At 57.5% G+C, this 26,061-nt stretch overlaps 2 protein-coding genes across 7 annotated transcripts in view; one reads left to right on the forward strand and one right to left on the reverse strand.

The window, feature by feature from the left end:
* Window positions 1–54: 54 nt before the first annotated feature.
* Window positions 55–7,894, reverse strand: NOTUM (notum, palmitoleoyl-protein carboxylesterase). 2 transcript variants are annotated; one of them, XM_082860409.1, is made up of 12 exons: window positions 7,733–7,894; window positions 6,580–6,938; window positions 5,391–5,443; window positions 5,213–5,308; window positions 4,612–4,672; window positions 4,305–4,363; window positions 3,805–3,907; window positions 2,950–3,141; window positions 2,735–2,835; window positions 2,048–2,195; window positions 959–1,006; window positions 55–728 (listed from the first exon to the last, which is right to left on the reverse strand). In XM_082860409.1, exons 2-12 carry the CDS (start codon window positions 6,909–6,911, stop codon window positions 422–424), a joined length of 1,500 nt encoding a protein of 499 aa, XP_082716535.1. In that variant the 5' UTR covers window positions 6,912–6,938; window positions 7,733–7,894; the 3' UTR covers window positions 55–421. The 2 variants fall into 2 exon arrangements, with proteins under 2 accessions (XP_082716535.1, XP_082716534.1); XM_082860408.1 differs by lacking the exon at window positions 7,733–7,894 and having other exon boundaries at window positions 6,580–7,308.
* A 12,463-nt stretch (window positions 7,895–20,357) lies between these two features.
* ASPSCR1 (ASPSCR1 tether for SLC2A4, UBX domain containing) overlaps window positions 20,358–26,061 on the forward strand; it is a 30,763-nt gene continuing 25,059 nt past the window's right edge. For 4 of the 5 annotated variants that reach the window (XR_014326939.1, XM_082860389.1, XM_082860390.1 and 1 more), the window contains exons 1-4: window positions 20,358–20,500; window positions 21,403–21,458; window positions 24,385–24,499; window positions 25,784–25,884. Coding sequence is in view for 4 of the 5 variants with exons in the window: in XM_082860389.1 (XP_082716515.1) it covers window positions 20,399–20,500; window positions 21,403–21,458; window positions 24,385–24,499; window positions 25,784–25,884 (374 nt within the window). In the remaining variant the exon portion in view is untranslated. Of the gene's footprint in view, window positions 20,501–20,739; window positions 20,982–21,402; window positions 21,459–24,384; window positions 24,500–25,783; window positions 25,885–26,061 lie in introns of those variants that run through there. The other variant, XM_082860392.1, reaches the window with a different exon arrangement.

A 26,061-nucleotide genomic window follows, 5' to 3' on the forward strand; every position in this document is an offset into this window, starting at 1 on the left:
TTTCTTCATTATTTAAAAAAAATATGTTACAAAACAATATCATTCACTATATATTTCTTGCTTATTTTTCTTTCTTAAAAAATTAAAGTAATAAAAAAAGTCACTTTATAAAATAATACAAAAGGGCAGGCGAGGCTGGGGGCTGGGCTGGGGCGGGGCCTTCTGGGCTGGGGGCTGAGGAATCCAGTGCTTCTGACTCCCCACTGTGGGCTGGAGGCGGGAGTCAGGAGGGAGGGATGGGAGGGGGCCCAGGGCCACAGCTGGGCTGACGGTGGGTCCATCTCAGGCTGGGCCTCCCAGAGGCAGTGGGAAAGAGGCAGTGAAGGCTGCCAGGGGAGGGCATCCAGACCCAGGATGGGGATGGCCGGGGCCCTGCGGCCCTAGGAGGACAGGAGGGCCTGGAGGGCAAGTGGGCGGGGCCCTAGCTCCCGCTGCTCAGCATCCCCAGCAGTTTACTGGGCTCCAGGCCCTGCTGCTGTGCCACTGTCTGCACGTCGAAGCCCATGTGCATCAGGAACTGGGCCACGTTCATCTCCTGCCCCGTGAACTGGTCCCGGATGGTGGGGCAAGAGGGGTTGCAGTGGGGCCAGGGGCAGCTGTCCACCAGGTGGATGGGGCAGCCCTTCAGGGGAGCTTTGCTGGCCTTGTGGCTGTCGTGGAGGCTTCTGTCCCAGCAGTGCAGTGCCCGGGGCAGCGAGGTCCCCTTTACCTGGACGTCTGTCCAGTGGCTGCAGACAGAAACCCAGGTGGGGGTCACTCAGGTGTGGCCAAAGCAGAGGACGGCATTGCTACCAGTGAATTCTTGCCACACAGTGGGTTGTCTAAGTGATTTTGAAAGCCCCCAAAAGAAGTCAGAGCCGGCGAGGCCGGTGGGCAGGCCTGCTGGGGATGGGGGCACTGCAGATGCTTGGAGTGAGAGCCATAGACGCGAGCTGTCCTGGGGCTTGGCGACACTGACCTTCGGATGATGATCTCGTGGGAGAGGCAGGCAGGGGCAAAGCTGGCCCTGTTGGGGAGAAGACAACCTGTGAGCAACCATGTCCCCGCCTCAGCCCTTCCCCACCCCCAAAGCCCACAGGTCACAGCAGCTCCAGCCCCCTCTACTGGGAGGCTGTCCCCTGCCTGGGTCCTACTTCCCTCCTGCCACTGTGCCAGCCAGCGGCTCCCCAAGGCCTTGTCCCCCCCAGCACACATGCTCCCTATTAACCCCTGTCCCTTCCGGCCTCCAAATCCTGCTCGGAGTGGGGGCTCTCCCGGACAGGTGAATACTTTGTTTTTCTTAATATACTTTAGCTTTTAATCGAAGTTTTAGGTTCACATCAAAATTGAATGGAAGGCATAGAGAGCTCCCATTTATCCCCTGCTCTTATACACGCACAGCCTCCCCCATCATCAACAACCCCCACCAGCTGGTACATTTGCTACAATCAATGAACCTACACTGACACATCATTACCACCTAGAGTCTGTACATCAGGGTTCACTCTTACAACATTACCACCCAGAGTCTGTACATCAGGGTTCACATCAGGATTCACTCTTACATCAGGGTTCACTCTTGGTGTTGTACGTTCTATGAGTTTGGACAAAGTATAATGCCACGTATCCACCATTGTGGTACCGTACAGAGTAGTTCCTCAGGCCTAAAATTCCTGTTCTCCACCTATTCATACCTCTCTCCCCCAACCCCTGGCAGCCACTGATCTTTTTACTGTGTCCGTAGCTTTGCCTTTTCCAGGATGACATAGAGTTGGAATCACACAGCATGCAGCCTTTTTAGATTGGCTTCTTTCACTTGGTAACACGCCTTTAAGGTTCCTCCTGTCTTTTTGCCGCTCGATCGCTCACTTCTTTCTAGCGCTGGGTAAGATCCCCTTGTCTACGTGGACCACAGTTTGTCACATACTCAAGGACCCCTTGGCTGCTTCCTGTTTTCCAGCTTTGAGGCCTCTCTCTCTTTTTTTTTTTTTTCCTCTCTCTCTTTTTAAGTCAAGTGGTTTACTGTATATTTGGGGTGGGGGCTGAGTGGGGTCCCCAACACACTCACGGCACGTCCTTGAGTGTGTTCCGCAGCTCACGGCCCAGGTTTTGGATGTACAGCCACTGGCCCTCCTGCACCGGCTGCCCCGTGAGGTGCACATTGTCCACAGTCAGCTGGGCCTCGTCAAACAGCCACTGTACCACGAACACCGGGCCTGGGGGGACGGCTCAGATGGGCCTCGCCTCGGTGCTCTGCCCCCCACCCCAGGCTCAGGGGCCGGAGGCTGCAGTCAGCTCCACAGCAGGCTCACAGGCCAACCGGGCTCTCTGTGCAGGGTGCTGGCCGCCAGCATCCCCAGCACCCTTCCTTGAAGAGATGCCTTGTTCCCTCCCCGCACCTTGGCCTGGCTCCCAGTGACTCTACTTTGACCAAAACACGGTGATGATGTCCCTTCAAGTGTGGGGCTGGGGGGACAGCCAAGGCCCCACACAGGTGCAGCACTGGGATCCAGCTCCAAAGCGCATTCCTCACCGTGGATGTGGAAACATGACTAACCATCCTGGTTTGCCTCGAACCAAGTGGACTGCTAGTGCTAAGACCAGGAAAGTCCCAGCCAAGCCCAGATGACTTTGTCACCCATCCTAGGTGGGACAGTGGTCTCTGGGCCTAGCCTCTGAGGGCTGGACTCCAGGCTGGGTTTCCAGCAGGCGCAGATAGTCTAAACACCCCCCGCCGCCCCATATGCCCACTCACAGCGCAGGGTTGGGTAGACTTTGTAGCCAAAGAAGCAGTTCCACTCCTCGCCCTCCTTGAACTGGCGCCTACAGCGCTCCGGGACCACCCCATTCCAGTACCTAGGCCACATGCTGCAGGTTAGGCTGCCCCTGGCCTCCCATGAGCTTCTCCACCCACAGATGCCACCACACCCCAGGCCCTCTGCACAGGATGGGCCCTCCCTCCCAGGGCACCTGATGCCCCGGCGGATGGCCTCCGTGGGCGCGCAGGTGATGGTGTCAATGCAGTCTGTGCGGCGGTACTGCTTGTTGTCCAGGAACCAGCCAGAGTCAGCCAGGCCCCGCACCTGGATGGCTGGATAGCCCAGCTCCTCCAGCTGCTCGGCCACGCGGTCCACGTTCAGCAGCACTCCTGTGCCTCCCGCGCTGCAGGGAAGGTGGGATGTCAGGCCAGGCAGATGAGGAGGACACTCACCCACCAGGGCCCGCCCATCCCCAAGCCCATCCCCAAGTGGGCAGGGATCTGAGAGCATTCTGAGCTGCCAACATGTTCTGTGTTCATGTGTAAGTCCCCTGGGCCCTTCGAGGTCTTGGAGGCAGAGAAGGGCTGGCAGAGCTCCCGGCACTGACCCAGCGCTAAGTGTCAGGTCATCCCACTTCCTCCCACCCCTCCTTCCCTTCCTCTCTCTCACTCTCTGATTCAGTTTCCTTATCTGAAAATTAACATGAACTAGGTGCCCCAGGCCCCTCCGTCCATTCCTTGGCTGTCCCCTGGGTCCCCTACATGCCTGCTGGGATACAGTGACCAGCAGGTGTGATCCTGCCTACAGGGACCCCAGCCCTGGTGGTACATGGGTTCACAGCTAACCCCTAACCAACTGCCTAGGTCACTGCAGTCCAAGGCTTCCCTCACACCCAACAATCATGGACCCAGAAGCATCCTCTGGACAGCTTCCAGCTACATGGCACCTGGGAGCCGAACTCTGAGATGCCCCGTGATGCTGAGCCTCCCGGTCATGCATTTGCCCTGGCTCAGCCCCATCTTCTCCCTTCCATCCACACTCCCACCCCAGCCCCTGCCCAGCCCACCTGCTCCCTGCCAGCAGCAGCACCTTGGCCCCGCTCAACCCTTTGCCCAGGAGCTCTCGCACAACCTCCTGGATGATGAGGGCGCCCATGAAGGCGTACTCGTCTGCACAGAGAAGGAGGGTGGCTTCAAGTGGGGGCCTGGACACAGAGCAAGGCCTCCCACCCCCAGGTTGGCAGAAGGAGGGGTATAGCTGGGGGTCTGGAGGGTCTTAGAGGGGATGGGAGCAGGGTCTGGGTAGACTAGAGAGAGGCGGGTTAGGTGCACAAGGCTGTGCTAGGGGCTCTCCCGCAGGGAACACCCAGGAGTGAGGACGCCTCGGGGTCAGGCCAGCCATGGACAAGCCAGGCAATGGGTGCTGAGGGCAGGCACCCTGGGACACACTATCAAAGGGTTAGAGGGAGTTACAAGGCTGAAAGTCTGTATTTCTCCAGGAGCTCCGTCCTCCCTGCCCTGCCTCTGTCAGGGGTGGGGGGGAGCTGGGGGAAGGCAGGGGACTCACTCTTCTCAGACTTGGATGAAGCCCCACTCCAGACATCGCTGGAGCAGTAGGGGATGAAGCTGTGACACAGGGATGGTGTGAGCCCGCCATGCTTCTCTGTTGCCCGAGGACCCCAGGAAGGACCACCCTCCTCAGGAAGGACTCCTGAGGACAGGAACCCCCTAGGAAGACCTCTCCCAGGACCAGACCCCCTCAAGGATGGGATCCCCAAGGATGGACTCCCCCCTAAGAACCTCTTAGGAAGGATCCTCCAGGAAGGACCCCCAAGGACAGGACCCCCAAGGAAAGACCTTCGGCTCCCTCTTACACCATGTTGGCGTTCCACCAGTGGGGGTTCTCCTCTGGCTGGGAGGACAGGATCCCCGTGCCTGTGGCAGGGGAGGACAGAGGCAGTGGGTCTTTCTGGTGGGAGGGGGCATGCAGGGGTGAGGACTATAGGAAGGTGTGGGGCTGTGGGGGCATCCTACTCGGCCACAGCAAGGAGGTGGGTGGTGACACCCACCTGAACCAAGGTGGCTGAGGAAGTGGGGAATGAATGGATGGGTTTAGTTACTCCACGGAGTCCCCATGGCCAGGATGACCAGCCAGGCTGTGACATCTGGACATGGCCCTCAACCTCCCCCCTTCCACCAGATATTTTGACCTAGGGACCAGCTGTGTACTGCACAGCCAGGGTGAGCCCTGGGAAGTTACCTGTGGAAGAAGAATGAAAGGTGAGAATGAATGATCCCTAACTTTGGGGGGCGGGATGGATGGGGTGGGGCCTCTCTGGGCCTCTAGGGAGTGAAAGAGGAGGAGCTTCTTCCAGGACTTCCAATTATGAGCCCCTTGCCCCGCCACCGCCACCACCACGCCCCCCCCCCCCCCCCGCCTCGTGGGGGCTCCTGGTCAGTCCCTGGCACGCTGACCTGTTCGAGTGAGCGGCCAGTCCTTGGAGCTCATGAGGCGCCGCATGGTGTCATATCGGGAGTCGCAGTTCTCCCGGTTGAAGCAGTACCAGCCTCCTGCGGGCACAGCCACCACCTCAGGGTCCAGTGCCGAGTGGACCCCCACCCCCACCCCGCCACCTCCGCACCTAGGACGCACCTTCCAGAAACAGTAGCCATCGCCGGCTGCCCTTGGATTCCTTCAGGTAGTAGCTGCAAGGGAAGTGGGCGGAGCGGGCGGTCAGCTGGGGCTGCAGGGCCCAGCTCCAGGAAGGAAGGGGTCATTCCACCTGTCGCCGGGCGCGCGCGGACCGCACGGGGGCGCCAGCGGCCAGGCCCCCGCAGAGCGCGCCCGGCCCGGCCAGCCAGTCCCGGGAGGTGGCGCTCGCGGGGCGGGGAAGGGCGGCGAGGGGTTGTGTGGTCCGTGGAAAATCCCCACGGCCCGCCCCGCGACAGACCCGCTGTAACCTCGGCGCTGGCGGCCGGGCGGGGGTGGGGTGAGGGTCCTCGCTGGGGCTCGGGATCCTCCTGGGACGCGCAGTGGCGCTTGGAGAGTGAAAAGCACTCTCGCTGGAGGAGTGTGCGTGGGGCAGGGGCACTGGGGTAGGACAGGCGCGCGTGGAGGGGCGAGGGCGCCACCGAGGCAGGGTCGCAGCCTTCCTTCCGAGGCCCGACCTAACGTCCAGTTCCTCGGGCTGTGGAGTCGCTGAGGGCATGGGCGCCCCCAACCCCTCCCCAACCCTCAGCCTCGCATTCTTTTTTATCTGCTTCCGTTTGGAGAGGGGTGAATGCTGCACCCCAGGTCCTTCTGTCCCACCTGCGCTCCCTGCCTGTCCCTCTGGCTGGCTGGGCTCCCTGGCAGTCCCAGCAGCAGCAGGGAGCAGACGGGGCGAGTAGAGCTGATGTGGGGGTGGGGGTACGGCAGGACTCTCCCCGCCCCCCTGTGTCACCTCCTCCTGCTGGAGCCAGGGCCACTCGCGGACTGCCATCTCCCCGCCCAGGGAACGAAGGACGCGAGCACAGGGGCTGGGCACCAGTGGCCGAGGGGTCAGTGCCCGGGCTGGCCCGCGACCAGCGCTGCCAGCGCTGCCAGCGCTGCCCCACCCCCGCGCGGCAAGCCTCCGAGCAGGGCCCTTCCCGGGGCCAGCGCCTCCGAGACCCGACGGGAGCCCTTTCCCCTGTGGGCGAGCACCGCTGCGGCCAGCAGGGAGGGTCCAGTGCAGAGACTCCGTGCGTCTGAGCGGGGACAGGGAGGCGGGTGGTGCGAACCCGCCGGCGACGAGGCGGCCCGCGGCCCCGAGGCCAGCGGCGGGGGCGCGCCGGTCGCGGCGGGCGGGTGCGGGCCTTACCCGGCCGAGCTGCCGTCGTTGCAAGTCACCGACGTGTTGAGCAGGAGGTGCAGGCGCAGGTCCTCGTTGAGCTGCTGTGCCGAGCAGGGGTACAGGGACTGTGCCAGGCTCTTGACCTGTGCCATGAAGCTGTCCATGTTGCCTTCCACGGCCGTGAAGTCCAGCGGGAAGCTCTCCACCGGCTGCCCAGCCGCCGTCGCCGCCTCGGCCCGCGGCGGGGGCGGCGGCGGGGGTGGCTGCTGGCCGCGGCGCCGCCAGGTCTTCCTGCCCTCGCCGCCCCCGGCCCAGTGCAGCAGGCCCAGCAGCAGCAGCACGCGCACCCCTCGGCCCATGGCCGCGCTGCTCGGGCCCGCGGCCACCTGCGGAGAGCGGGCGGCCTTGAGGCGGCGCGGTGGCGAGGGCGCCGGGCCGGGGGCGCCCGGGCCGCGGGGCGCCAGCCGCGCCTGCTCGTTCGCCCCGCTCCCTGCGTTGGGCCCGGCAGAGGAGGCGAGGGCGGCTCGGCGTCGAGGCTCTCGGGCCGGGCGCCGTCGGCCTGGGCAGCTGGGGCTCCGCGCGCGTCCGGCCGAGGGCAGAGCAGGGTCTGGGTGCGCTGGCTCCGGCCCGCGCCAATGAGCGGCGGGGGCCGAGCCTGGGCGTAGTTTGCGGGGGCCGCGGCGGCCCGGGTGCCCGCGCGTTAGAAGTGCCGCCACCGCCGCCGCCCGGGCTCGGCGGAGGGGGAGGGGGCCGCGCTCGCTCTTTTCTTGGCGGAGGCATCGCCTTTTCTTCCCAAACCGCAAGCCTGACGGAGGGGCCTGGACTATCCCGCCGCGGCCGCCGGAGGCGCTCCCGGCCCGGCTCCGTGGGGGGCAGCGCGGCCCGGCGGCCCCGGCGGCTCATTCATCGCGGCCAGCCCGGCGCCGCCGCCCCCGCCCCCGGGCGACTGGAAGGGGCAGCGGGGGGGGGGCGGGGGGGAAGGAGCGGGGCTTTTCCGCGCGGGGGGAGCTCCGTCCGCCACGGGGCGGGTCGGCCCGACGGGCTGGGGGCACAGGGGGAGCGCTCACCTGAGCCGCCGGGGTCCCCTCGCCCCCGCCGCCCAGGCCCACAGCAACCCACGGGCGACCAGAACCCCGCTCCGCAACCCCCACCCCGAACCGGCCCGGAGCCCTGCGCTCACCGCGGCCGGCGAGGGCGGCCCCGCGGCCCCGGCTCCTCGGCGTCGCTCGCCCAGCGCCAGCCTGCTGGTACGCCCGGCTCGGCTGCCTCCCCTCTGGCGCTGGCGCGGAGCCTCCCGGGACTTTTATCCAGCGGGGCCCCCGGGATCAAAGCGACGGCGGACACAGGGCTCCGCGCCGAGGGGCCGGCAGCAGAGGCGCCGGGGCCTCCCGGAGGAGCGGACAGGTGTGGTGCGAGGCCCCGGCGCCCTTGGCGACCTGCGGGAGGGACTGGGCGCCGCGGCACGGCGCCACGGGGGAGTCACCCTGTCCCGCGCCTGGGTGGACAGATTCTGGGCGGCCCTCGGAGGGCAGTGGGGGCAGAGGGGGCGCTGCCACTTATCGAGGTCGGTGGGCCTCGGGGCGGAGTCCTGGATCCTCCCCGCGTGCGCCCTCGCTTTGCACCCCATGCCAAGGACCCCCAAGAACCTCTCCCGCAGTCCCAGCCGCCCCTGGGGTGGTCGCGGATGGAAGAGCTGCCGCCTTGGTTTCTGTTCAGTGACCTCCAAGCACCGTAGTGCATCTGCCCCATCACCTCACCTTCCCAGTGCACCTCACTGGGGACAGAAGGAGATTCCTCCTCAGAAATCAAAATGGGATGAGGGAGCAGCTGTTTACTTAGGAGGCTTCCTCCCGGCTAGGTGGGCAGACAAAAGAAAAAAAAGGGCATTTATTTGCCCTCCACACACACCCACAAAGTGCCATAGACAGCTTTGGTAGACCTCTCATTCCCCTCCCAGCCACAGCTCCGTGGATGTCATTACACCATTGTAAAGACAGGAAACAGACCGTGCCTTTTGGGTCTAGAGCTGGGGTAGAGCTTCCTGAGCTCCCTCCTAATTCGGGGCAGTGGGGAAGCTGTGTCCGCTGGCAGGCACCTGCAGCCCCTCTGGGGCAGGAGAATAGAGGTTGCCAGCGGCTCTGGCAGCACCGGGGATCCTGCCCCTGCCTTTGCCTCCTGAGCTGTCCTCCTCACCAGTCCCTGGGCTGAGTAATGGGCTGAGGGTTAAAAAGTTACAACACCCACCCCGTGCACAGACACAGCAGGCTGCTCTGGCCAGGCTCTCAGAAGACAAAGTGGGAGACCAGACAGGGTCCTTGAGAGCTGCTGTGTGAGGTTTAAGCGGTAAATTAAACCTCGAAGCCTAACATCAGGCTGAGGTGCCCCAGAGGTCGGCCTTGGCTGGGGTCACTCAGTGAAGGAGAGAGCAGCTGTGACAAAAAGAGGTCCTCCCCACAAGCTTCTGTGGTGCAGCTGGGCGCCCATTTTCCTGATGAGGGGAACTGAGACTCAGACATGCCAGCAGAAGAGCTGAGAGTGAGCTGTGCATCTGGAAATCCACACTTGCCACCCTCCTGTCTTCAGGTCAATATATAGGCCCTGCGTGGGACTGGCCAGAGGCAGGCATTTCAAACACAGGTCCCCCACGCGAAGGTATTCCTAGGCATGGGGGAGAACATGCCCCAGGAACACTCTACGTCTAGGAGCCTGTTATTCCAAGTCCCAGGCAGGGAAATGCTGCTTCCAGCCGGATGGCAAGACTGCGTAGGGTTGTACTTCACACGGACCTGGCTCTGAGCCATTTCCTGGCAGGAGCTCCTGGGCAAGGCCCGTGACCTCTCTGTGTGCCTCTGCTTCCTCTTCTTTAAAGCGGGGCAATGACTGTACCTCCATCAGAGGGCTGTTGTGGGATTACGGGAGCCCATGCATGAAAGTGCTCGGTGCTGTGGGAATGGCAGTTACAATTGCCAATGAAATGCCGGTGCGAGGAGGGAGCATGCATGTTGGACTCGCTAGTATTGCTGTAATGAGATTTAGCCTGCACTTTGACCGAAATGAATCCGTTTGATTTATTCAACACTACTAGCAGAAGTGAAGAGTCTTCCCCAGAACTTCCCTGTCCTTCTGTGTCTCTGCCTTCCCCACACCCTCTCCTTTAAGCTTTAGACCCCCAACTCAGACTCTTGGTGGTGACAGCCCCTGAGAGAGCCTTCCTTGGCTGTTCATACTTCATCCTTCTCTCGACTCAGACAGACTAGCTCTGTACTTGGGCTCCCTCCCCTCAAGGGCCAGCTTTACCTTCTGCACCTCAGACTCCCCCAACTCAGAGTTTTCAGCTCCCAAAATATGGGAGGGGGTTTCTAGGACAGCAGGTTCTGGGAGCCACTCAGCTCAGCTCCGGGCCTCTGCTTCCAGGCTGTCTGCACTCAGCCCAGAGGCCACTGTGGCCTTGACACATGGGAGGAAGGGGAACCTGGTGGAACAGCAGCAGTTCATATAACACCTCACATCCACTAGGATGGCTGTGATCAAAACCATGGAAAACAGGGAATTCCCTGGTGGTCCAGTGGTTAGGACTCGGCGCTTTCACTGCCGAGGGCCTGGGTTCAATCCCTGGTCAGGGAACTAAGATCCTGCAAGCCATGTGGTGTGGCCAAAAACAAAAACAAAAACAAATGGAAAACAGCATGCATTGATGAGGATGTGGAGAAACTGGAGCCCGTGCATTGCTGGCGGGAGCATAAAATGGTACAGCCACTATGGAAACAGTTTGGTGGCTGCTCAATAAATTACATGTATAATTATCACATGACTCAGCAATTCCACTCCTAGGTATAATCCCAAAAGAGATGAAAGCAGGTGTTCAAACAAAAACTTGACCATCAATGACAGCAGCAGTACTCACTATAGCCAAAAGGGGGAAACAACCCAAACGTCCATAATGAATAAAATGGATAAATAAAATGTGGTCCATTCATACAATGGACTATTATTCAGCCATAAAAAGGAACAAAGTACTGACACATGCTATGACACAGACGAACCTTAAAAACATTAAGGTAAGTGAAATAAGCCAGAAACAAAAGGCCACATATCTTATGATTCCATTTACATGAAATATGCAGAATAGGCAAATCTATAGAGATAGAAAAGCAGACTTTTGGTTGCCAGGGGACAGGGAGGAAGAGGGAGTGACTGCTAGTGGGTACAGGGTTTCTTTTTGGGGTGACGAAAATGTTCTAAAATTGATCATGTTGATGGTTGCATAACATTGTGAATGTACTAAATGCCATGGAATTGTACACCTTGAAGTGGTTTTATATTATGAATTTTACCTAAAAAACTCCAAACACCAATGGGTCTAACCAATGATGGTCAGCAGGCTGGGCCTGAGGCACCAGGTGACTGGCAGGGATGCGGGGCAGGTGAATGAACGTGGTGGGCTGGTCCTACCCTGGAGATCCTGCTGGGACATGGGATGTACATGCCCCCATTCACTCATTAGACCGATGTCTGTGGGGCCCACACGCTAAGAGATGTAGCTGCGGGACTGAGAGCCTATGTCTGCATTCAGGGCCTGGCTCTGCTGCTGCTGGGCCTGCAGCTGGCTCTCTGAACCTCAGGCTTGTTATGTGTAAGGTGGAGACGAGAATAGTACCTGCCTTCCAGGGTCATGAGAGCATGAAATGAGGCAGGACTTGTTTGATAGTTATTGCTCCCTGGTGGATGCTGGCCATCCTTCAGACACCAAGGTAGGCTGAGGTCCTGGGCACAGGGGGCTCATGGAATGTCTAGAGGGCCAACACTCAAGCTTGAGGAGGAGAAGCAGGAACAATGTCCCAAATTGCCTTGTTGCAGTGGTCCCATGGGCCATGGACACCACATATGCTGGACATGGGACCCACCCTTCTGCTTACCAGCCCCCCCCATTGCCATGTCCAGGGTGGGTTCTGTATCATTCCTGCCTCTTGGCTTCCTGGCTCCCATTCAGGTGGGCTGCAGGTGCTTCTGGTCAAGCTTAGATCTCATGCATGCCCAGGTGCAAGGAGGTCTGGGAAAATGAGAGCCCAGAGGGGGGCCTCTGCCTATTTTGGAGCAGCATCCCCAGGTATAGGATGGGGGTTCAGGGGCTGGTCCCTTGGGGAGGAAGATATAAGGAAGGGAGCACAGAGGGGGGCAATGAGACTTGTGGTCCACACATGGACATGTGCCCAATTCCTGGGAACGGGGCATCAGAGATGGCACATTTCAGGAAGCAAGAGCTAGGGCCCGAGTTGAGGCAGGCTTGGGGCCCAGACTGGCAGGCAGGCCCTGGGGAGGAAGGTATGGTGGGGACAGTCAGTGGTGCAGGGGATCCCACCTGGGACTGGGCCTTCAGGTCCTCAGGATGTCCAGGAGCTCCAGACCCAGTGCCCTTGCCTGGACTTGGGATGGCCCCGTATCACACAGCCAGCTCCTTCCTGGGGATCCCCGAGGGCCCTGAGCCCAGGGCTCCAAGAGCACAAGGCTGTTCTGTGCTGCAGCTGCTGCCTGCCGTCTGGGGCCCAGCTGTTGCCTGCGGGCCTCAGCCGCCCCGCCTCACACAACCACCTGGGCGACTCTGCATCCCAGCTGCTGGCCTCTGAGGCCCAAGAGGGCAGGGAAGTGGGGCAGACCACTGCACTCCCCCCAGTGGCTTGCCCTGAATGGAGACCCCACTCCATAGCCAGGCAAGAGCCCACCGCGGGCTCTGAGCTGGGGGAGGGGTCTTAAGCTCAGGCCGTGTAATTACAGAGCTTGAACCCTTTTGGTTTCCCCGAGCCCCCCCATCCATCAGCAGGAACCCCCCTTGCCTCACATCCTGGGGCCTTGATGAGAAAAGTCCATTGGAGCCATCTGGTGCAGGGGCAGGGGAAGGTGGGGCTGGGACCACCTGGTCAGTTACAGGCTTTAATAGACAGCTCCTAGGCATGATGCCAGAAGAAGTCCTCTCCTGGGAATTGGTGGCCATTTGCAGGCCTGGCCTGAGCAGCCTTGGGGTCACCTGCAGAAGAGACCCACACACACCTCACCCTAGGACTGGGAACATGTGGGAGTCAGAGTCCCCTTTACTTATGGGTGAGAGCGGGAGGAAGCTGAGTCCCAGATGCTCCTGCCACTCTGCTGCAAACCCCACCCTCCGGTGCCTGGTGAACAGAGGACAAGTAGCGTTTTCTGGCCCCAGGCTCGACCCCTGGGAGCCAGCTTCTGAGAGCCCCTGCCCCAGCCCACCCCCCTCACACAGCCCCACCTGGCTTGTGGGCAGTCCTGGCTGAAGAACCCTCCTGGATGCCAATCCACAGCTGACCTCAGCTAACTGTGGCGTGTCAGGGTCCACCTGGGTCCACCTGGAACCAGCCATATTCCAAAGCTGGGGGGAGGAAGGTCATGGCGATGGGAGGGGCTTCCTACACATCTGTGCAGATGGGGCTTCTTGGGGTGTGGCCAGAGCGGCTCCGAAGTGCCAGCGCATGCTCCTCGAGAGGGCGTTGGGGAAGTCAGGCTGCCCCAGGCCCACGGGGAGGGCGGGAGACAGCGCCTCCTTAGCTCTCCCAGCTGCTGGCTCTGCTGAGCCCTAATGAGCTCCAGCCGCCTGGTCCCCATCCATGCAGCCTGCTGGTCCTCAGTGCCTGCTGCAATAGCGGCTGCAGGCCAGGGAGGCCTGGCCGGCCTTGTGACCTTCGGCACTCCCTCCCTCCCACCCTGTGATCCGCACGTGGCCTCTGGGGAGGCAGAAACAAACCCTCAGATCTGCCACTGGGAACCTTTCAGCGCCAGGGACTTCAAAGGGGGCAGCAGGGCAGCGGGGGTGGCGGATGCTTCTCTTAAAGGGCCACACCACTTTTTAATTCAAAGCAGAGCCTGGGAACAGCTGTCTAGCCGCTGCCTGGGAGGGAGGAAGATGAGGTGAGGAGGAGCAGGAAGGTGGCCTTCCCTGTCCTCTCCAGACCCCAGTGTGTTTGCTTACTTGTGAGAGGGCTGTGGGAACTATGCTGCACACTTTCCTTATACCATCTTGCAGAAGCACCACCACCCTCCACCTAGGAGTCAGGATCCATTTCTCAGAGGAGAACGCTGAGGGCCCAGAAAGCTCCTGAGTCAGGGCATTGATTATTCTGCCAGCGGGTAGGGTGGCAACGTAGAAACGCAGCTCATTTCGTGAAATCGATAGTGTGATCTCTCTTGCATGTGTGAGAATGAGCCAAGGTTCTTACCTGTCCAGGTGTCTGTCCTGCCTGGAGGCCACCGACTGAGACCAGATGTAGGGCAGCTCCATGCACGGGGGAAGGGTCCCTGACGATCTCACACTCACTCACCGGAGCCCTGGCCCAGGCTTGTCTGCTGGGGGTGAGGGGGCAGATGATGGAAAACAGCTGCCCAAGGGGCTCCACAATGTGATGTCAGGAGGGGAGAGAAAACGAGAAAACCAGGCAGAGGGTGGCAGGTGGGATGCGGTCACGGAAGTCCCCCAGCAGGTGACATGTGGGCATAGCCCTCATGACGTGAGGGAGCTGAGGAAAGGCTTGGGGGACAGGCTGAAGGAGGCTGTGCGGTGGAGAGCGGTGAGAGTGAGCAGCACGCAGCCACCAGGAAGTTACATTTTTTTCTTTGGCGGTGGAAAGCCACTGCCTTATTGATAATACAGATAAACTCCCAAAGGATCTATGCTGGAAAGTAGATTTTTTAAGGGACTTCCCTGGTGGCACAGTGGTTAAGAATCCACCTGCCAATGCAGGGGACACAGGTTCGAGCCCTGGTCCGGGAAGATCCCACATGCCACGGAGCAACTAAGCCCGTGTGTCACAACTACTGAAGCCGGCGCACCTAGAGCCCGTGCTCTTCAGCAAGAGAAGCCACCGCAGTGAGAAGCCTGCGCACCACAACGAAGAGTAGCCCCTGCTCGCTACAACTAGAGAAAGCCCGCGCACAGCAACGAAGACCCAACACAGCCAAAAATAAATAAATAAAATAAATTTATTTGAAAAATATATTTTAAGCTGATTAAATGTAAACTGCAATTTTACCACAATTATATATATCTTTACATACATATTTTTAAATGCATTCGGCTGGACCATAAGCACAGCGTGGGGCAGGGCTGTGCCTCCGTGGGCCCAGCTCAGAAGAGCCTCAGAAGCCACTTGCTCTGAGAATGAGCCATAACTTTCCCAAAGAGACAGGTTCGAGGCGCTTCAGTTCCCAGGTCAGCCCAGCCCAGCCATGGGCTTTTTAACTTTAACCTATGACCTGAAGTCCTAATAGAACCACAGTTTGGGACATTGTTTCTTTGGAAAATACAGCCTTGGTCCCACCAGGGACACCCCACCCCAGCATTCAGGTGGGACCCAGGCCAACCTTGAAAGGATTCTGTGCAGCCTGGGGTGAGGACCCCAGTCTCACCTTCTGACTGGGCTCAGGGCTTCCCACAGCTACTGGGGGGAACTGCTGCCTGTGATGTTCTGTCTGGCTCACCTGCGCTGACCTCCACCTCCCTGGGTCGAGTTTTACAGATGAAGCACGGAGGCCCGGGCAGCCAGGAGGTGTCAAAGCTCTGCTTGGCGCAGGTAGGGGAGCCGGGACCCCATGCCCTGGCCACTCCCTAGGCTGCCTGGATGCTGTGACAGCCTATACGACGTCCAGGACTTTGTGCTCTGGATGTACCGCACTGTGGAGGGGAGCGGAGTTAGATGGGGTCCCAGAGTGGGTCATGTAGGCTGCAGAGAAAAGAACAAATGAGGGTATGTTCTGTGTCACCTGCTGTGTAAGAAGGAAGGAGAGGAAGAATCCGCATCTGTGTCCACTTAGCCTCTGCTACATGCATGTGCTCATCTTTGCAAAAAGGCAGGAAAGCTACCCCAGAACCAGAAGAAGATTAGTTCTTATGGGGGTGAGTGGGAGTGGATGAAGAAGGAGGACCCTCTTCTGGCTATGTGTCATTTTATACTTACAACTTTTGAATCAAATAATATTCAAATCAAATAATAAATAAATATTTTTCATAATCAAAATATAACATTAAATCAAAAGAGTGAAAAAGACCCTAAAATTCAGTAATAAATGAACATGTGTATCCAATTAACATAACCACACACACAAAAAAGAATTAATTCAAATCATTTTGAACACAATACTCTGTATTTCTTTTGTGCGATATATTCTGAGGACAAAAATAACTACAAAGAAATCTTGAGATTTCCTTAGTAGGTCTGGTTACTAGTACTAGCAGTATTGTTGTAGTAATTCCAAAGCTATTTGGAGGGTTGTTGTTTTTTTAATATTTATTTATTTATTTGGCTGCGCCGGGTCTTAGTTGCAGCATGTGGGAATCTTCGTTGCAGCATGTGGGATCTTTTAGTTGCAGCATGCATGCGGGAGCTAGTTCCCTGACCAGGGATCAAACCCGGGCCCCCTCTATTGGGAGTGCGGAGTCTTAACCACTGGACCACCAGGGAAGTCCCTGAAGGGTATTTTGGAACAGAGCAAATTAATAAATATATTGATGCTGCTGAAAACAAGGGTTCTCACTGTGGATAAGGGGATATTTGGTTGTGCCTTTTTTCGTAGATTGAAAATGGTTGAATATTGGCAATTTCATACAATTCAACCAAATATAAATACGGAAGGAGGGAAGAAGAAGAAGACTGAGGGGTGGTGAATTCAGGATGCTAGTTCTGTCCCCTGAGAGGGCCTACAAACCAGAGGCACACCGGTAGCAACGAACGTGCTCAGCTCCAGACCTCGGTTTCTAAATCTCATTCCCCTCAAAAAGGGACTAGGGCTTCCTTGAGAAATGGCATTCAGGGCTGGGGCAGGGACATCCTGGGGGGGCCTAAAATACTTTCTTGTGGCTGAAGTGATGAAGTGCTCAGAGAACAACACAAACATTGAAAAGATGCAGGAAAGATGTGAGTGCTACAGGTGACTGTAGAGTAGTTCGGAGTGTGGTATCAATGACAGATCTCCCAATGTTGTATCACAGTTTGCTGGTGAAGTAAGAGAGCGGCCTTGCTCTTGAGAAATACACACTGAAGTATTTAGTGGCAGAGGTGAACAATGTCTCCACTTACTCTCAGGTGGTTCAGAACATATATACACATATACGGAGAGAGAGAGAGATAATGATGATGAAGCAAATGGGCAACATGTAAACAACTGGAGAGTCTGTCTAAGAGGCATGCAGGAGTTCCTTTTACTGTTCTTGCAACTTCTACGTTTGAAATAATATGAAAATAAGAAGTCACTGCCCCCCCACCCAAGGGAGCATAGGAGCCAGCTTAAAGGGGGTGTGTGTCTCACTGGCCAAATTTGGATCAAATTTGAGCATCAGAAAGAATAACTGAATGAAGAAAAAGAATCCATGAGTTCATATTAATATTTAGGAATTAAAAAAAATTCTTGACCAAAAAATGCCTATTAAATGTAGAGGAATGATAAAGTTGGAAGGTTGTGATTTTGCACCATAAATGTAATGATGGATTCAGGCAAGGACCATCAACTGATGCTAAAACCACTGGGTAAATGGTTCTTGGAAAAACATCATATTTGTGCTCTCAAAGAATTACCCCACACATAGCTTATTCAGTCTACACGGGACCTGGAACATGGAGGTTCAGTCTGCATGTTCCCACTAATGGGACAAACTGATATCCTGGACCTCCTGGGGGGCTGTCATCTATGCTGCCTCACTGCACTGAATGTTTAACTCCAGGAAAAGATCAGACAGATCCAGCCTTGGGCTCTAAAAAATGCAAATGTCATGAAAAATTAAAACGAAACAAAAAATAGAGGGACTGTGGTAGGGTTTTTTTTTTTTTTTTTCTGGCCTCACCACACAGCTTGCAGGATCTTAGCTCCCCAACCAGGAATCGAACCCATGCCCTCAGCAGCGAAAGTGCAGAGTCCTAACTACTGGACCGCCAGGGAATTCCCAGGACTGTGGTAGATTAAAGGAGTGTAAACAGACCCAACAACAAAATGCAATGTGACAACCAGCTATAAAGGACCATTTGGGGACAACAAGGGAAAGTCTAAAGTGGGCTGTGTATTAGATAATATCATTATATCCATGGTTGTTGGGTGTGGTGATGGGTTATGATTAAAAAGGAGAAGGTCCTGGTTCCTAGGAGGAGCTGCCGCATTATTTGGGGGGAGAGTGCCTGGATGTCATCAACTTACTTTCAAATATAAATATATATGCATATATTAATGCAGAGAGAAAAGGCAAATGCTGTCATTTCCATAATGCTATATAAATGGAATGGCACAGTATGCAATCTTTGGGGACCAGCTCTTTTCACTCAGCATGTTTCCCTGGAGACTCACCCAGGCTGCGGTGTCAGTAGTTCATTCCCGTGATTGCTGAGCAGTGTTCCATGTGTGGATGTGCCACATTGTTTAACTGCTCAACCTGTTGACGGTCATCCAGGTTCATTCCAGCTTTTGACTATTAGATAAAGCTGCTGTGAAAGTTAATGTACAGATCTGTCATTTTTTAAAACGGCAAAATTGGAAAGAAAAATGTGAGCTGCAGAGAAAGGCTGAACTATGAGCACGAAGAAGAGGCTCCCCTTTGGGGCCTTGAATGCCTCTCAGAGATGATTTTTTTTCCCTAAAGATTATTTATTTATTTATTTATTTATTTTTTGGCTGCATCGGGTCTTAGTTGCAGCACGTGGGATCTTTCACTGCAGCATGCGGGCTTCTCTCTAGTTGTGGTGTTCAGGTTTTCTCTTCTCTAGTTGTGGTGTGAGGGCTCCAGGGCGCGTGGGCTCTAGTTGAGGCTCGCGAGCTCAGTCGTTGTGGCACGCAGACTTAGTTGCCCCGCAGCATGTGGGATCTTAGTTCCCTGACCAGGGATCGAACCCGTATCCCCTGCACTGTAAGGCCGATTCTTTACCACTGGGCCACCAGGGGAGTCCCCCAAAGATGATCTTTGACCCTACAGTCATCTCTGTGACCTCTGCTGTGATCACGCCCTTAAGGCTGTGCCTGGACCACCCGCAGGAGGTGATGGGGCCTTGAGGGAAGGTGCCAAGCTGCAGTGAGGAACTGTGGAAGGTAAGCACGAGGAGGCAGCCTCCCCACAGAGCAAATGGAGGGCCAGGCGTGTGGGTCCTAATCTATGGCAAACTTGCCATGGGGCAGGTGAGGGTCCTTCCTGCTGTGGTGTGGAGCTGGTGTGTTAACCTGGAATTTTTGCCTCCAGCCTGAAATAATCCCCAGTACCAGGGGAGCCTCTGCTGGGCATTTCCAGCCTCTGGAGGCTTCTCAAGCTGAGGTCCAGCATCCAGGGGTCGGCTCTGGGGCTTGCTTCATGGGAGCTTCGTGGGGTCTGGTCTGTCCTGCTTGGTCTTCACCAGGTCTGGCCCAGCCAGGCCACTAAGGGAGGCGGGTCTGCTCTGCCTTTCCCACCTCCTAGTGCCAATGCCAGGACACAGACCCCATTGAGCCTGGGGCACCCTGCCCCTGCCAGGTGAGTGGCAGCAGAAGGAGGAGAAGGCACATGTGGGGGGACTGTGCATTCGTTTGTCCCCCCATCGATAGTCATTCCTCTCACAGATGTTTGCAGAGCACCCACCCCGTGCCAGGCTCTGCTCTGCGTGCCTGCCGGCGGAGGGCCAGACAGACGGGGCTGCCTTGGGACAGCCAGTAAACAAGTGAGCAGGCACAAAAGGCCTGTCCCAGTGCAGATGAGGCTCTGAGGAAACCCCACAGTGCTGAAGAGGCCAGGTTGGGGGCAACTTGGGGCCTGGCTACCGCAGAACTGCATGTGGGGCCCTGCTGGGCTGAAGGTTGGGTTTGAGAGCTTTCAGGCAGTGGTCACAAATGCCCCACAGGTGTCTGCTCCAAGGCCTCGTGTACTCGGCTACACATAGATGATGAGACCCATGTGAGCAGGTAGGAGGGGGTGGGGCAGGTCAGCAGACGCTGTCTCTGAGCCAGAGAATTTCTCTGTCCTGTGTCCTGTGGTGTTCCCCGGCCTCAGGAGAGGGGACTGGCCGATGGGGACCAGGAAGTGTGTGTGGCTCGGTGAGGCACTGAGGTTGCATCGAGTGCTAGACAGGCCCTCTGGACTGTGAGGCAAACTGTGAGGGGTGGCCGTGGAGCTGTGGCTACCCTGAGGCTTTCCCGTTTTCTCGCATAAGCATGCAGTCGTCTGTTTGTCAGTATGAAACTGCTTGTGAGACAGATGTGTCAGCTACACCAAGGCATGACAGCACCCACACCAGAGGGGTGGCAGGATCCCACATGCCCCTCCTCCCGGCCCTTCCACTGCCTTGGGCAGGTGGAATTGGGGGACAAGTTCTGTCAGAGTTTAGCTGCTGGCAGAGTGAGAGCACGGACAGGCACAATGCTCGTCACAGACTTTCATTGAATCTGCTCTCTGGTTTGAAGTTTCTGGCCGGCCTTTCCTGGCAGCTGCTCCCTGACCTTGACACCACCCCACGGCCGGCAGGCATTCACTCCGCAGGGGTACCGGGCCTGACCCTACCCCTCGGGACCAGAGGGGGCAGGAAGGGGGGCAGTGGGACCCAGGACGGGCCGGCGAGGACAGGGAGCCGAGGCCTAGACGCACTCGCTGCCCGCACCGCCGGCCCAGAACCGGGGCCACGTGGCCGCGCCGGAGTGACCGCGCCTATCTAACGTCGGGCGCGCGCTCGCGGGCCCCGCGAAAGCACCGGGGGCGTGGCCAGGCAGGGGCGGGCCCGGAGGCGCGCTGGCCCCGCCCCGCCCCAGGGCCCGCCCCCGAGGCCGCGAGGCTGTGCGTCCGGCTGTTGCGGATAAAGTTTGACGCTGGGCGGGCGGCGGCAGGTCACGTGAGGAGAAGATGGCGGCCCCGGCGGGCAGCGGGGGCTCTGCGGTGTCGGTGCTGGCCCCGAACGGGCGGCGCCACACGGTGAAGGTGACGCCGAGCACAGTGCTACTGCAGGTGCGGCCGCGGGCGGGCGGCGGGCGGCAAGCAGGGACGCGACGGCCGCGACTCGGCGCCGGCCACTCCTGCGGTTCCTGCGAGGGCCGCGGGGCGGGGCCGGGCGGGACCCTCGGGGCGGGGTCTGCGACGCCCAATGAGCGGCCTCCTGGCGCGGTGGGCCCGCCCACTTCCGCGCCGGGCTCCGGGTCCGTGGGGGCGGGGGCGCCGCACTCAGGGGCTGTCAGGGGTCGCGGCCTCTGCCACCCCCACCCGAGCTCGCGGTCCTCCGAGCCCGCCTCCGAGGGCCCCCGAACCTTGTCCCCACCCCGGGGTCGCCCTTAGTCTCGGTGTGCTGTGGCCGGGTGTGCTGAGTCACTCGCAGCACTTCCCCGGGCACCTGGCGGACGTCGATTGCATTACATTGGAAATGCTTGTTGGACCCTGAAGTGTAGGAGACGGTGCACATACACGGTGGTGCAGGGGGCTGAGACGATGAATGGTAACTCAGTGTGTGCAGGGTAGGGACTGGGGCTCCCGCCCAGGGGGGCACCTAGGACCCACTCGAGCTGGGTCTCTGTGGAGTTTGAACTTTATTCTCTGTGTGTGGGGTGTCCCCGAGTGTAGGAAGATGTCTGTGGTGCCGGGTTTGTTGGGGACCCGGTTTGTTGGGTCCCACAGAGCTGGGTTGACAAAGCAGGCCCAGTGAGGAGGAGGAGAGTGAGCAGGATTTGCAGGTGAGACGTGTGGAGCTGTTGAGTGGACGGTCCATCACCTGGCTTGTATTAGGCTTAGTCCTACAGAGCCGACCGGCTCTCCAAGAGGTGGACTCTGTGCCCTTGGCTGCCTCAGTGTCACTTGCCTACCCCCGCCGGGGCCCACCAGGCCAGATACAGTGGCTCATGCCCTCATCTCACCCCTAGGTCCTGGAGGACACGTGCCATCGGCAGGACTTCAACCCCAACGAGTACGACCTGAAGTGAGTTTTCTTTGGCCGGGCCTCGGGCTCCAAATCCATCCACCCTTCCCGCAGGGCCCTGCTGAGGCTTAAACCACAAGGTTTATTCTCTCACCCTCTGGAGGCTAGAAGCCCCTAATGATGGTGTTGGTGGGGCCGCACTCCCTCCAGAGGTCTAGGGGAGGCACCTGTCTTGCCTCTTTCAGCTTTTGGGGGCTCCAGGCGTCCCTCCAGTCTCTGCCTCCCTGCTTCCTGTGTGTTTGTGTCTCTCCTCTTTTGTCTCTTATAAGGCTACTTGTCTTTGAATTTAGGGGCTACCATGTAATCCAGGATGACCTCATCTCAAGATCCTTAATTACATCTGCAAAGGCCTTGTTTCCAAATAAGGCACATTCATGAGTTCTGGGTGTTAGGATGTGGATATGTCTCTTTAGGGGCCACCATTCTACTCACTGCAGAGGGCTTTTGTGCATTTGGTTGTGTAAGTTCCTGGTGGAGCTCTGAGGGCAAGAGGAGGTGGTCATGGAGAAATGGGAAGAAACCTGCAAACTGTCTGGTGGGCTCACAGACTCTGGAGTTGTGTGCATGGGTCTTTGTGTGCAGGCATTTTTCCAAAGAGAGGGCTTTTACCAGATTCTTGTGGGGTCTAAGGCAATGAAAGGCTCAAAACCCCGCACTGGTTGGTATGGATTTCTGTCCCATATGGGGAGCTTCCAATCTTAGCAGCGGCGTGTCCTTCACTGTTTGGCTGTCCTCACATTCAGGGGTAGAGAGGAGCCCAAGGGGTGGGAGCCTGCTCTGCTAGACCTGGCCCGTGCTGCCTCTCACGTAGGGCTCTGCAGAGGAGGTGTGAGTGGAGATGCCCTCACGTCATCCCAGGTCTCTGCCTCTTGCCACCGAGAATCCCAGGGCCAGTGCTGGGCTGTCCCCTGGCATCCTGTCACAGAGCTGTGTGCCCTTTCTTTGCTCTCCCTGCACCTGCCTGAGATCTCCACGTGGTGCCTGGTTGGACTGTTACAACAGGTATTGATTTTTCTCTTGTCTCCTTTGTATCCACCGACTGTGTAATTTGTTTAAAAACTGCTGCCACTGCCACCGAAGGCAGCGTTTTGCACACGCATGTGTGTGCACGTGTGTGAGACCCCTTCCTCTCATCTCCAGAGCTCTGAGCCCCGCTTCGGGTTTTCCTTAGGTCATCTGTCCTGTCTTGCACTTGACGTTGAGGTTGTTATAAGGCAATTTCCAGCCAGTGTTGAAGATGGGTATCAAAGGCGTTTCTTTCCCAAGTCTTCTAAACGCCCTATTCATGTTCAGAAAACCATTGTTTCCAAAGGCATCTTGGCATTCATGCCATCGGGTGACCACTTTGTGTGTATTCAAAGCTCACATTCTCTCACTAGTGCTGTAGTTTTCCCCCTAAACGTTCATTGAATATAGAGCTCACAGTCTGATTTCTGAGAGACATAAATAAGTTCTCTTTTTCACTCTCCTGGTGACTTATTCTGGCTGCTGTCTGTCTCTTGTAAAGTCAAGGCCACACGGCAGAACTATTTTCTACTGTGGGCAGGAGCTTTTCTGAGACCCAGGTGATCTATAGGGTTAACAGTGGTGGTTCTCCTTCCTGTAGGGTTCCTGGGAGCTAAGGGGGTCAGGAGGAGAGGGCCCAGGGTCACTCAGGCTCCAGGGCCACCTGACCGCCACCCTCCCTGCCCACGGGTGAGGCAGTGTCCAGGCCTTCAAAGCCCACGCCCCTTCCTCTCTCTCCTCTTCTCAGGAGTGGGTATCTGCCTCCCTGTCAGTCCACCAAAGAGGTATGATCTGAGATGGATATCAGGAGCTGCAGATTGTGGTCCCAGCACTGCCTTTGGGTGGCCTGGGTTACCTACTGGCACTTCTCATCTGAGTTTCCTGTTTGTGAAGTAGGGTGACCACGACCCTGACTGTGCGTCTCGGGAGGGCAGGCTGTCAATAGAGAGCAGCAGGCGTCTCGGAGGTCCCTGGATTCTCCACCTGCCCTCCTCTCCTGGCTGTGGATATTTCCGCCCTGACTCACCAGTTCACTTTGCTCCCCTCAGTTCCTTCCAAGAACCATCCCTCCTTGGATCCAGGAGCTCTATGCATGAGGGTCAGAGGAGGCTACAAGCCCATGTGGGCCTCTTCCTCATCTGTTGGAAGCTCTAAGCTGCCAGGTCCCTGTGCAGCAGCTAAAACATGCAGGACACAGGCAGAGAGACTGAAGGGCTGCTCCAGGGTTGGAGGACCTGGCTTTGTGAGCTAGGAATGGCGGTCTCAGCCCTTCATCTGTGAATCTCAGCCACCGTGAGGGCCTGGCTCTCCATGGAGACTTCAGGCCCGGTCATTCCATTTGTGGTTCTCTAGAACTTTTACCTCTGTCACTGGTCTTTGGGGTTGTGGCCCTGCTTCCAAGGGTAGCAGGAAGCAGGAGTGACAGGAGCGGGTCATTTTGGCTGATGGCCAGCAGCACAGGGAGAGTGGCCACAGTGGCCAGACTGCTGCAGCTCCGAGCAGTGGCGACAAGGCATCGTTCTGTTAGAACTTTTCTGCGCAGAGCACGGTGCACACCCCTTAGTCATGCCCACGTACGCTTTTATCTTCTGAGTTTGTACTTGGGCTGGTTGCTGCTTCACAGTCTGAAAGAGCAGGCCCTCGGTTTGCCCCAGGGGTGACCTGTCTGTGTTCTCTCTGTTCTTGCCTGAACTGTATCAATGCTCACTCTCTCTTTCCTTTGGAAGACCCACTGCTGGAGTCAGGGACCCACCCTGTCTCTGCAGGCTTGCCGGCCGTCACTCTGTTCCTGCAGCCTTGGCGCCATGGGCTGTGGAATTGCTAGCCAGACGTGGGCGTCACTCTGCTTGTGCCGTGGTCCCGGCAGGGCTGGGCTGTGTTCGGGTCGGCGGGCAGCCTGTGGCTTTGGTCTGTTTTGCAGGTTTCAGAGGAATGTGCTTGACCTCTCTCTCCAGTGGAGATTTGCCAATCTGCCCAATAACGCCAAGCTGGAGATGGTGCCCATCTCCCGGAGCCGCGAGGGGCCCGAGAACATGGTAGGTGGCTCTCAAGGAGGGACTGGCTTCACTGCTCCTGCCGGCTCTTCCATTCAGACCATTTGGGCCGCAGGATGTATCAGCAGGCCGAGCAGACGGGGTGTGGAGCGTGGGCTGTTTCAGAGGGCTGTGCAGGTGAGGCACTTGTCCTCGTCCTTGGGTGAGGCTGCCTTCTCTAGGTTAGGCCAGAGCCACTTTTCTACTCCAAAAGCTGATGATTGGAAATGAGACTTTTCATTCTTTGTGCTGAATGTTTTTTGGGGGTGGGGGGTGGAGAGGCGGTTAATTGTGCTGTGTCCGTATCAGCGTGCTGGTAGCATCCACCATACGACCTGATGTTTCTGGTCAGAAAATCACCAAGAGTCTTAGAGCCCAGAGGACTCTGTGCGGTGTCCAGTGGAGCCTCACTTCTGGGACGAGGACACCCCGCTCAGGGGCACAGGCTTCCTCTGACCAGTCTTGGCTAGACCACAGCCCGAGTCTCCTGACTGCAGTCCACTGCTTTCTACCAAATCAGTAACTTTTATGTCCTAGGGATTTAGTGAATGACACTAGGGTTACTGTGGATAGAGACAAGAATCATGGTGATAGCTGCTCTCTTGTGCACAAGTGGGTCCTTTACATACAAAACTGCAAATTCTCCCAACACTGCAGGGAAGTGGTTTTCATCCATGTCGAGAGGCAAGGAGGCTCAGGCCCTGGGGTGTTAGTTCTCTGTCCAGAGCCCACCAGGAGTCAGGCGCCTGGGGCTGAGCTTATTAATACACCTCTTTTTCCATTACAGTTGTGGTTCTCAGCCTTTCACATGGAAGCACCCTGACTTCCCTTGTGGGTTCCTTGGGTGTGCTGGAGACCCCCTCGCAGTTTCTTCCCACAGAACAGTTCCTCCTTTGTTTGTTATTGGGATTTAATGTAAATAAACGTGCCCTTGAGGAGTCCCTTGGCTAGAAGGGCAGGAGTAGCAATGACCTAGAGAGTCATGCGCTGGGCTGTGACAGGTGGGGCTGTGCAAGGTCCTTACCTTGGATCTCTGCACTCGTGCTTTAGTGTGTCTGTTGTTCAACAGAGGGACCAGAGGAGAATTTACCCCCTTGTGGGTTATAGACTTGTGTCACTATTTAGGGAGATAATTGTTAAAATTATCCTGTAAGGCAGTGTGCTCCCTTACTAAAATTCAGCAAACACAGTGCCCTCCGCCTGTGCCCTAAGGATCAGACTTGGTCTGGGGTCCAGCTGGGATAGCTGCTCCTCTTCCTGACTTGGTTCCTGTATCTCGCCCCTCAGGTGCGCATTGCTCTGCAGTTGGATGATGGCTCCAGGTTGCAAGACACTTTCTGCTCAGGCCAGACACTCTGGGAGCTTCTCTGCCGTTTTGCCCAGATTAGGTAAGTGTCAGTGAGCAGGTTTGGGGCTCTGCCTCCCTCTGCCCTGGGGATGCTGCCACGGTCACTGGGGCTAGTCCAGGGCCACAAGCCTGAGCTTTGCTTTGACTTTATACCAGCAAGTGCTGGTCACCAGTAGCTCATCTTTTTTACTTGGTGTCCTGGTATGACAGCCAGGCC

The sequence above is a fragment of the Leucopleurus acutus genome (genome assembly GCF_964270905.1).
Source record: "Leucopleurus acutus genome assembly, chromosome: 19".
Taxonomy (NCBI): Eukaryota; Metazoa; Chordata; class Mammalia; order Artiodactyla; family Delphinidae; genus Leucopleurus; species Leucopleurus acutus.

Excerpts from the sequence above, each read along its gene's own strand:
- NOTUM (XM_082860409.1), bottom strand. The coding sequence starts at position 6,911 with ATGGGCCGAGGGGTGCGCGTGCTGCTGCTGCTGGGCCTGCTGCACTGG. Across the intron at positions 5,444-6,579 it reads AACGACGGCAGCTCGGCCGG|CTACTACCTGAAGGAATCCA; the intron begins GTAAGGCCCGCA and ends CTTCCCTTGCAG. Across the intron at positions 3,908-4,304 it reads TTCATCCAAGTCTGAGAAGA|ACGAGTACGCCTTCATGGGC; the intron begins GTGAGTCCCCTG and ends TTCTCTGTGCAG.